Below are 10,080 nucleotides of genomic sequence, written 5' to 3' on the forward strand. Positions count from 1 at the left end.
AGGTGCAGGTCCAACTTGGTTGACCCCTTAAGCCCTTATGAGGCCTCTTGAGCGGGGGGGTTCTGTGGGGGAGAGCCACGACCTATGGATGGGGGTCAGGAGACCTGGAGTCTGACTACAGGGTTCTGTCAAGTTCTGTGTAAACGGGGGAGCTGGTCAGGGTATAGAAAGGATACAACCTCAGATGTGAGCTTTTACGAATTCCAGCAACAACAGCTGTGGCAACAGCAAGTGGGACTCAGGCCCAGAACACACCGCCCTGCCCCAGGCACCGTGAGCCCCCTCACTGTGACCGCTGGAGCCAGCAGCTGCAGGAAGAGCTAGTTCTACCCTATTGATTCCCCTAAGGGGAAGGCCAGCGGCCTGTGCAGAGCTGAACAGTCAGGCCGGACAGGGTATGAATGGAGCGGCGCGAGGCCTGGGGCAGCTATGGGGGCCGCTGACGGTCGTCTTTCTGACCCCCCCGCAGTGGTCTTGCTGGCCCTGGTGGCCCATGTGCTGGTGCTAGAGAATGGGCTCCTGCGGAAGCCACCCATGGGCTGGCTGGCCTGGGAACGCTTTCGCTGCAACACCAACTGCGAGGAGGACCCGAAGAACTGCATCAGGTGAGGAAGGCCCACCGCCGCCCCAGCCTCGCCCAAGACCCAGCAGAGGGGGGGGGGGGGGGGGGCCGAGCGCGGAGGGTCGGCTAGAAAGGAGGGCAGGGCCAGAGAGCCCCGTCCCAGAGAGAACGCAGCCAGAGGGGACTTCTGGGACATCCGACAGCCTGTGCCCTGCTTGGGGCCTATGTAGGGCCTGTCAGCCCTGATGGGTCAGGGACATCGTGGTGGACCCAGCCCCTGAGGTCACTGAAAGGAGAGAATTGTGAAGGCTGGCTCAGTTGCGCAAGCCCGGGGGCCAGGCCCCTCCTTCATTCCACCCTGAGTATGGTTCTCACAGCCCGGGTTCACACTCAGAGGATCTGGGAAGTCTCAAAAGCTCTGAAGAAGGGGGCGGGGGGTGACCGAGCTGCCCTCCACCCTGCCTCTCACCAGTGAGCGGCTCTTCATGGAGATGGCGGACCACCTGGCACAGGATGGATGGCGGGACCTAGGCTACATATACCTCAACATCGACGACTGCTGGATCGGTGGGCGGGACGCTAAAGGCAACCTGGTGCCCGACCCCAAGCGCTTCCCCAACGGCATTGCCTTCCTGGCGGACTATGTGAGCCCCAACCCCGGCCATGCCCTAGAGCTGGGGGTCCAGACTGCTCGCGGCCCCACCGCCACCACTTCACTTAGGGTTCAGTTCTGCAGCCCCTGCTTGAAAAATCTCAGTCTGGTGGGGGAGGCAGATAAATGAACAGCTCGCTTGGGCCCACTGTGGTGGGAAAGGCATCTTATCCAGCCTGGGATTTCAGAAAGATTCCCCCGAGGAGGCGGTTCCTGAGCTGATACAAGTGAAGTGGCATTCTGGGCAGAGGGGCGGCAGAAGCCAGGCCTAGAAGCCAGAAACTGCCCATGGGGGGCGTGTGTTGGAGGGAGGAGGAGGACTGTGGTTGGCAGGGGCCAGGCCAGCACACGGAGACCCTTTCCTTTGGGCAGTGGGGAGCCATTGATAGTTTTATAATGAAGCCTGGTCAGATGTGCCTGTGAGGTGGCTCCCCGCCTGAGCCCACGGTGTCCTCAACCCTGACAGGCTCACTCCCTGGGCCTGAAGCTGGGCATCTACGAGGACATGGGCAACTTCACCTGTATGGGCTACCCAGGCACCACGCTAGACAAGGTGGTTCAGGACGCTCAAACCTTTGCCGCGTGGAAGGTGGACATGCTGAAGTTGGATGGCTGCTTTTCGACCCCCAAGGAACGGGCCCAGGGTGGGTCCTCGAGCTGGCGGGGGCCGGTGGGGGGGGCTGGACAGGGGGCTGGGGAGGGGTGGCCATGAAAAGCTCCCAGGTGCCCACCTGGCTGAGCTTGAGCTCGTGTGTCCCTGTGGCCCCTAGGGGGTAGCATTTCCCAATTCCCTGTGCCCAGAGGCTGGGGGGATTCCTGCCTCCCAGGCTTCCTACCCATGGCTTGGCAGCATGCCCCACCAAGGAAGTAAGACTCAAAAGAGGAAGTCCCTCTCTTTTGAGTCTCTTTCCTCACATTTGGTGGGAGGTTTGGGCTGAGGCCTCAGATTTTCTCCTGAGCCTCCTCAGTCCTAAAGTGTGGGGGTTGGGCTTCCCCAGGGTACCCCAAGATGGCAGCTGCCCTGAATGCCACAGGCCGCCCCATTGCCTTCTCCTGCAGTTGGCCAGCCTATGAAGGGGGCCTTCCCCCAAAGGTAAGCCTTTCTGTGCACCGGCCTGGCAGTGCGCTCCACACCCAAGCCTCCTCGCCCCTGTGCAGTCAGGGCTGCGCTCATCACAGCTGCCCATGTGCTGATTTGTGGGTCTAGGAGAGGATTGTAAGTGCCCCAAGGGGGGCCTCAGCCAGCCCTGGGTCTAGAGAAGAGGAGACACTTGTGAGGTGGATGAAGGGATGGGCATCCAAGGCATAGGAACCGCACGTCATGGGCAGACACACGTCACCCAGCACGTGGGCAGAATCCTGGCGGTACTGAGTGGCCCAGGAGGTCCAGAAGGCTGGTGAGGCCAGGCGGGTGCAGCTGAACCTCCCCAGGGGCCCTTCAGCACCTAGGACCCTGGAAAGGGTGGGATCCGACCGGCTTACAGGAGGGAGAGCGCCGGCAGGTGGTGGGACTCACTGAGAGAATACAGGGGTGGGGGCGCTGTGGGTACACCGGCCTGGGCCCCTACCTGGGCTGGGCCCAGATGGCATGTGAGAGCAGGGGAGGCCTTCCTCATCTGGCTCAGGGCCTGTTCTCTGCCCCCATCCCCATCCCCCACCCTCCACGTCTCCTGCTGAGGCTCCTCAGCCCACGTGCCGGCCGCCAGGCAGCAGGGCCTGCCTCTGGTGCCGGACTCCGCTTTCCCCCAACATCCAGGTGAACTACACTCTGCTGGCAGAAATCTGCAACCTCTGGCGCAACTATGACGACATCCAGGACTCCTGGAGTAGCGTGCTCTCCATCCTGGACTGGTTTGTGGACAACCAGGACATCCTGCAGCCGGTGGCAGGCCCTGGGCACTGGAACGACCCGGACATGGTACCGGCATGGAGGGGGCATGGTCACGACAGACCCACTCCCCACTGCCCTGTGCTGTCTTCCTAGATGCTCACCGCCAGGTTCTAGATCAGGGTCTCTAAAACACGTCCTCGCACCAGCTGCGGTGGACTCACGATGGGAGCTTGTTTTCCTCTCTTCCCAGGGCCCCACCCCCACCTTGTGGATCAGAATGTTCGAAGAGGGCCTAGCAATGCCCATTGTTAACCATCTTCCCGGGCAGTTCTGATGTTTCTGGAAACCTGAGTGCAGCTTGTGGGACTGTATTCCGCTAGGGGGTGAGGGTCACGAGGAGTCCACGCGCTCTGGCCACTCCCTCCCTAGACTGCCCTGCCCTGTGCCCTGGTACGGCCCGCAGAGCGTCGACAGGCAGAGGTGGCCCCTCGTGCCTACCTCAGAGCCCCATGACCGAAATTGTCTTGCAGTTTATCTTACGACTTTATAGCTGTCTCTTCATTTAGCCAACAAGCATTTACTACCAGTGATGATTATAATAATTACATTATTGTATATACTATTATTACGGAGGCCAGATAGACGCCTGGAGAAACAGATTGGCCTGCTTTGGAGTTCTGGTTCCCGCTCTGCCACTCGGCCTTGGGAAAGGGACTTCATTTTTCCTGTGCTTCAGTTTTGTCAGTGGGAGAATGAGAAGAGCAGCTACCTCACAGAGGGCTGCTCCGAGTACTGAAACGGATGATTCTTTAAAAAGCTCGGCACAGTTTGGCGCACACCCCGTGGTGGTTCAGTTGGTATCACTAAGTACCCCAGCATGTTGCTTGCGTTAGCCATTACTGTTTGTGTCCAGTCTGTGGACTGGTTGCCCTGGGGTCAGGAAGGCCCCCTTGGTCCTGTCGCCTGTGGCTAGGGCAGGTGGATGGCTAGGAGCGGGAGCAGGGATTCTGTCCAGGTCTGGTTACCTATGGCTGCCACTCCGACTGGATTTCTTGACTTTGGTGTTCCAGTGTCTAAACGCATTCGGCAACAGGATCCCACTGGATCATCTGAACAACCTGTGGTGTGGCCAGGACATACGCTCACCCTGTATTCTTGGTGAAATAAAAAGTTGAGGCTCACAGGGAGAGTGCTCGGCTCAGCCCAAGGCCGCGCGGCTGAGAAGTTGTGTGCACAGGCTGTCCTCCCCACCTCCTCTTGCCCTGGCCACGCGTTTAGGGTTGGGCCCTGTGCCCACTTCCCTGGAGAGGACAGAGCTGACCGCTCCTCTCTTCTCTGACCCCAGCTGCTCATAGGGAACTTTGGCCTCAGCTTTGAGCAAGCCCGGGCCCAGATGGCACTATGGACGGTGCTGGCAGCGCCCCTCTTCATGTCCACGGACCTGCGTACCATCTCAGCCCAGAACATGGACATTCTGCAGAATCCACTCATGATCAAAATCAACCAGGATCCATTGGGCATCCAAGGGCGCAGGATTCGCAAGGTACTGGGGTGGGGGGGGGGGGAGGGAAGGGGAGGCCAAGGGACTGGGCTCCCCTGAGAACAAGGCTGCAAGCCGGAGGTCACGGAGGGCTGGGCCTCTGAAATCTGCTCAGCCCTCCTTCCTGGTTGCAGTAGGTCAAGGATTCTACCGGGAGCTGCTCCAGCTGTCCGCCCCTTCCCACCGGTGCCCCTTTGCCTGAGTGAGAGCAAAGCCAGAGCTCATGGGATCTGGGGAAGGGACACATCACCCCACAAGTGCACACAGGACAGTGGGGTCCCTCGACTTGGCAGTATAAGACTTATGCACACATCAGTGATGCCTGGCAGAGAACTAGGGCTTCCCTCCAGAGCTTAGGAATTGTTGGAGCCAAGGAATGAACCACTACTAGTACGAAACTAGCACTGGCTGTTTACTGAGAACCTACTGTGCACTGGGCGTTCTGGTACCTTTTCTCAGAAGGTTAATACTCCTCCCCATCTTACAAATGAGGAAACTGAGACTTGAGGAGTCTGAGAAACACAAGGCCACAGAATTGGTAGATGATACAGTAGGACTTAACTCCCAACAGTCGAGCCTCAGAGCTTGTGCTGTTTGCACAGATCTTCCCCCTCTCTAGTTAAAAGAAATCCATACAACTTATAGAAGTCACGTACGGAGTCGATGATGCCTCAAGGAGGTAACTTCATTCCTACCGGAGGGGCTTATGGTGGAACCAGGCCCAAGGACCTTCTGGAAGATGGGGCTCCACCCTCCTGGCTACTCAGGCCAGAGTTCATCGTCCTTCCTGGACAGTGGCCTCCACTCCAGCGCCAGCAGCTGCCCATATCTATCCCACCCCTGACCCTGTCTCTCCGAGACAGGACCTCATACAGCACTTGTCTCTGTGTTCTAGCATGGGGCCTGGCACACAATTGAGTCAGGCAAGAGTAAGTTGGCGTGCTAGAGGGCCCAGATATCCCCCCAAACTTCTTCGTGATATGAAAGTGTGGGCTAGGGAGACCCAGAGCTCAAAGGAAGGCTGGGGAGGGGGTTTCAGGGCCTGCCTGAGCAGGGAGGCCAGCTGGTAGCCACCTTGTGTGCCTAGGAGAAATCCCGCATTGAAGTGTTCATGCGGCCCCTGGCCAACGGGGCCAGCGCCTTAGTCTTCTTCAGCCGCCGGACAGATATGCCGTATCACTACCACTCCTCCCTTGCCCAGCTCAACTTCAACAGCTCCCACACGTATGAGGTGAGTACCCTGCTACCCACAGGGCTGCAGATTTCCCTGGGAGGGCGTTGCTGGGGTGCTGCTGCCTCGTACAGGGCCTCCCCTAGGCCTTGGACCCTGGGGCCTCTGGCAGGAGCCTGAGGGGCAGGGCTGTGGCTGTACCCTTCTCCGCACTGGTTTTTCAGGCTCTGCAAACAGAGCTGCGCTGTATAATTAAGGCCTGTGCCCTGAAGCTGCACACGTCCCCTTATTGGTCTGTCCTTGCCAGCACGTTCCTCCGGTTGTCCGTGGGCTGGGGCTTTCACCACTGCCTGTGTTTGGGCAACTGCTGACTTTGCCAATGGAGAAGTGATGGGAGGTGCCGTGCTCCCCTTTCTCTGGGGCACCCCGGAAGCCCGCCACAGGCCGAAGTCCAGGCTTTCCTGCCCTCGGAGGGGGGCTCTGTGCAGCTGTTCTTATAGTGGTTTTGCTGATGTCTCCTCCCACTGCAGGCCCAGAACGTCTACACGGGTGATGTCATCAGTGGCCTCCACTCTAAAACCAACTTCACAGTGATCATCAACCCCTCAGGGGTGGTGATGTGGTACCTGTATCCCGTCAGGAAGCTGGGGACGCCCCAGCACTGAGATGCTGAGACATGGGACAGGCTGTGGCGGCGCCGCTGAGCCCAGACTATGGAGCCTCCACATGCCGAGGCCGGCAGGCGGGGTTCTCGGACACCCAGGCGCGCTCGGGGACTTGGTCCCATCAGACCCAAAGTGCAATCTCAGGGCCAGGTTCCATGCCCTGCCCAAGTGTGAACCTTCTTGGAAACTTGTTTTGGGGCGATTTCCCATGGCCTTCCTGGCTTCCATCTTGCCTGCGCGGCCCCACAGATGTTACTGAGCAACTCAGCCAGCCTCCTGAGCCCCCACAAGCAGGGGGACTGATAACCCTCTGACCTTTTTGTTCACTCTGAAATCAGGAATTTTTTTTGAAATTTGTAAATTTGGAATTTTTCTTATGATTAGGAGTGGAGATCTGACCTCTTGTCAGGAACTGCCATGAATCGTGTGACTGGTTTTCCCGCATGGATAAGGCCTTACAGGCTAACACCACCAAGGTAGCCTTGGTTCCGTCAGGTTACCAATAAAGCTGTTCTTTAACTGAGTAGTTGCAGTATGGACCTGGGGCCACGGGCACCTTCAGTGAGGGACTCTGGGAGGGGCAGTACACTGGCTGCTGCTTTCAGATCTCACCCCACATGGAAGGTGTGTGGCGTCTTCTGGCTCCTCATTTTCCAAAGTGACCTGTAAACTGTACTTCCTAGACCTGCCAGACTTGCCTCTCCCCGGGGAGCCACCCTGCTCTGCCCAACGGAGCAGGAAGGACTGTGAAGCAGAGCAGCAGGTGCCCAGGCCTTTTGTCTTGTGCACCCCTCCCCCACCCCATTCAGACTCACTCCTCAGCCCTCCTGCTAATAGAAGACCCGGATCCGCTAAGGATTTCGCATTGTCTCCAGCCCCCGCCTGCTCCTGCTCATGTCCCACTTTCTGCAGGGCTTCGTTCAGGGGCACTCCGGAGCGGACTGCCCGTGAGGGGGGTCAGCCAGCCTTCTCCCACAGGGCCACGACAGCTGCTCCTCTGCCTGGTAGTGCCCCAGCCCTCCCTTGGTTTCTCTTTTCCTAACCTGGCTTCCGAGGAGGTTCAGATCCCACCGCTGTGTCCAAAGACGAGTCGAGGGGCTCTTTGTGTCTTAGAATATACTTCCTGCTCCTCCTCCTCCTCAGGAAAGTCAAAGAATGGCAGGTTCTTGACTGCCTCCCTTTGGTTCCTATTTCCCAAACCCTATTCATTTAGCCAAGGCCACAAGGCACCTGTGGTCCCTGAGGGCTCTTGTCCCCATCTGGAAAGCTGGCAGCAGAGCAGGCTAGGTAGGTTTTCCTTGGGCTCTGAAGGTGGGAGCGCCCAGTGCCTCAGGCCTTGCACTCTTTTGCCCTGTGGGAACTCTTCTGGGTAGCTCTCCCATGCTCCCTCCCTCAGGGTTTGAGTTCCTTTATAGGAATATGGTATAAAGAACTGCATGTTTTACTGTGTCATTAGGATCACTGGGGCTTCACTGATTGAGTCTGGGGTCATCAGAGAGAGCTCCCTTTTCCCAGCTGATGTCTTAAGGCGGTGGGTCACTTAGAGTGTCAGAAGCCTACCTCCTCCTCCCTTGGAGGCCTGTCACCCCATGCAGAGCTCCAGCTTTGGATCCTGATTATAGCCCGAGTCAAGCCTAGAGGGAATGGCCTCAGGTGGGGTGCATTCTTTGGCCAGTCCTAGAAAGAAGTCTTTCCTACTGCCCTGGGGGAAAGGTGGGGGAAATAGCAGGGGATGGTGGTTGAGACCACAGACTTGGGAGCCAGGGTTAGGGAGCAGCCCAGACTTGACCAGTCAGTTCATTTGCCCTCCAGACTGAGACATGGTTACATGTCTTCACTTGTGGTAGAACTTGTCCTTTTATCCTGGGGGTGCCAGATTGATTCTCTCTCTCTAGCCTTCATGCTCTCGATATCACCCCTGCCTATCTCCCAGGGGTGGTTTTACTCCCTTCTACCCAAGGCCAATTAGGAGCTCGATTATTTTTTCCCAGTTCAAGGCATCCTTGCTTGGACCCAACGGTACACCTCATCTTTTAAGAAAGATTATAAAAGTTTTCAGACACAAAACTAAAATGGTGAACTCTGTACCCATTACCCAGTTCCAGCAACCATCAACATGTGCTAAGATTTTATAGCTGTCTTCCCACACGTACTTTTTTGTGAGCTGGAGTATTTGAAAGTAAGTCAAAGAAAACTGTAAATGCCACTATGTAGCTCTAGCAGGTCTTTAAAAACATATGTGACCTTAATATAATTTTCCTGGCCAACAAAATAAAGTTTTTAATAAACTAATAACCATTTTGTGTTCAGTTTTTGCCAACTGTATCCAAAATCTCTCTAGTTTGTTTGAATCAAAATGCAAGCAAGGAGTCAACAAAAGTGGCCAGTAATAACCACCAAATGTTTGTTCCCTCCATAAAAGCAATGATAAACTTGCCACATATTATCAGAATCAACTTGCACAGAACTCTGGAAGTGAATCAAAAGCCTGCAGCAACCCAGAGTGCCCGCAGTTTAGACAGAGTAAAACATTGCTACGAACAGCAAGCTTGGTAATGCTTTAGATTACTCTATTTTAAATCTGTTCACAGAGCTAAAAGAAACCATGTATAAAGAGTTAAAGAAAAATAAGAATGATGTCTCACTAAATAGATAATTGGTAAAGAGACTGAAATTACAGAAAGGAACCAAATACAAATTGAAAAGTACATAACTGAGATAAAAAAAATTTAACTTGACATGCCCAGGCAGAAGAAATCGGCAAGCTCAAAGTTAGGTCCATTGAACTTAACCTGTCTACAGAATAGCAGAATGAAGAAAAATGAACAGAGGCTCAGAGACCCACAGGACACTTGCAGCACACAGACATACGCAGAAGAGAGAGAAAGGGCAGAAAGAATATTTGAAAAAATCATATCTACAAGTTTCCCCTATTTGATGACAAAAATTAAGCTACACATCCAAGAAATTCATGAGCTCCAAGTAGGATAAACTCAAAGGGATTCAGCCCTCGACAGAACCCAATCAAACTCTCAAAAGACAAATGGAGAATTCTGAAAGCAGCAAGACAGAAGCATATCAGCACAGACTAGGGAAGATACTTGAGATGAATGAAAATGAACATACAATGTACCCCAAACACAAAAACATAACATACCAAAACTTACGGAGTAAAACTAGGGATCAGAGGGAAATCTGTAGGTATAATTTACTTATATGAAAAAAGACAACACATAAAATGGGAGAAAATACTTGCAATTTACATGTCATATAAGGGACTTCTGTCAAAATACATAGAGAACTCTTACAACTCAACAATCAAAAAAACCAATTTAAAAATGGGTACAGGATCTGAATAGACATTTTTCCAAGAAAGATAAGCAAATGGCCAGAGCTCCACATCACTCACCATTAGGGAAATGCAAATAAAACCCAGAAGATAGGGGCGCCTGGGTGGCTCAGTGGATTAAGCCGCTGCCTTCGGCTCAGGTCATGATCTCAGTGTCCTGGGATCGAGCCCCGCATCGGGCTCTTTGCTCAGCGGGAGCCTGCTTCTCTCTCTCTGCCTGACTCTCCGCCTACTTGTGATTTCTCTCTCTGTCAAATAAATAATAAATAAAATCTTAAAAATAAATAAATAAATAAATAAATACAATCTT

The 10,080-nt window shown here is 54.6% G+C and overlaps 1 protein-coding gene across 3 annotated transcripts in view; it reads left to right on the forward strand.

Annotated features, from left to right (window-relative positions):
* Window positions 1–6,944, forward strand: part of NAGA (alpha-N-acetylgalactosaminidase) — a 9,096-nt gene extending 2,152 nt beyond the window's left edge. For all 3 annotated transcript variants that reach the window (XM_059401877.1, XM_059401878.1, XM_059401879.1), the window contains 8 exons: window positions 470–605; window positions 1,035–1,206; window positions 1,681–1,858; window positions 2,213–2,307; window positions 2,971–3,132; window positions 4,391–4,588; window positions 5,673–5,816; window positions 6,287–6,944. In XM_059401877.1, coding sequence (XP_059257860.1) covers window positions 470–605; window positions 1,035–1,206; window positions 1,681–1,858; window positions 2,213–2,307; window positions 2,971–3,132; window positions 4,391–4,588; window positions 5,673–5,816; window positions 6,287–6,421 — 1,220 coding nt within the window. In that variant the 3' untranslated portion in view covers window positions 6,422–6,944. The remainder of the gene's footprint in view (window positions 1–469; window positions 606–1,034; window positions 1,207–1,680; window positions 1,859–2,212; window positions 2,308–2,970; window positions 3,133–4,390; window positions 4,589–5,672; window positions 5,817–6,286) is intronic.
* The last annotated feature ends 3,136 nt before the right edge of the window (window positions 6,945–10,080 follow it).

The sequence above is a fragment of the Mustela nigripes genome, chromosome 6, assembly GCF_022355385.1.
Source record: "Mustela nigripes isolate SB6536 chromosome 6, MUSNIG.SB6536, whole genome shotgun sequence".
Lineage (NCBI taxonomy): Eukaryota > Metazoa > Chordata > Mammalia > Carnivora > Mustelidae > Mustela > Mustela nigripes.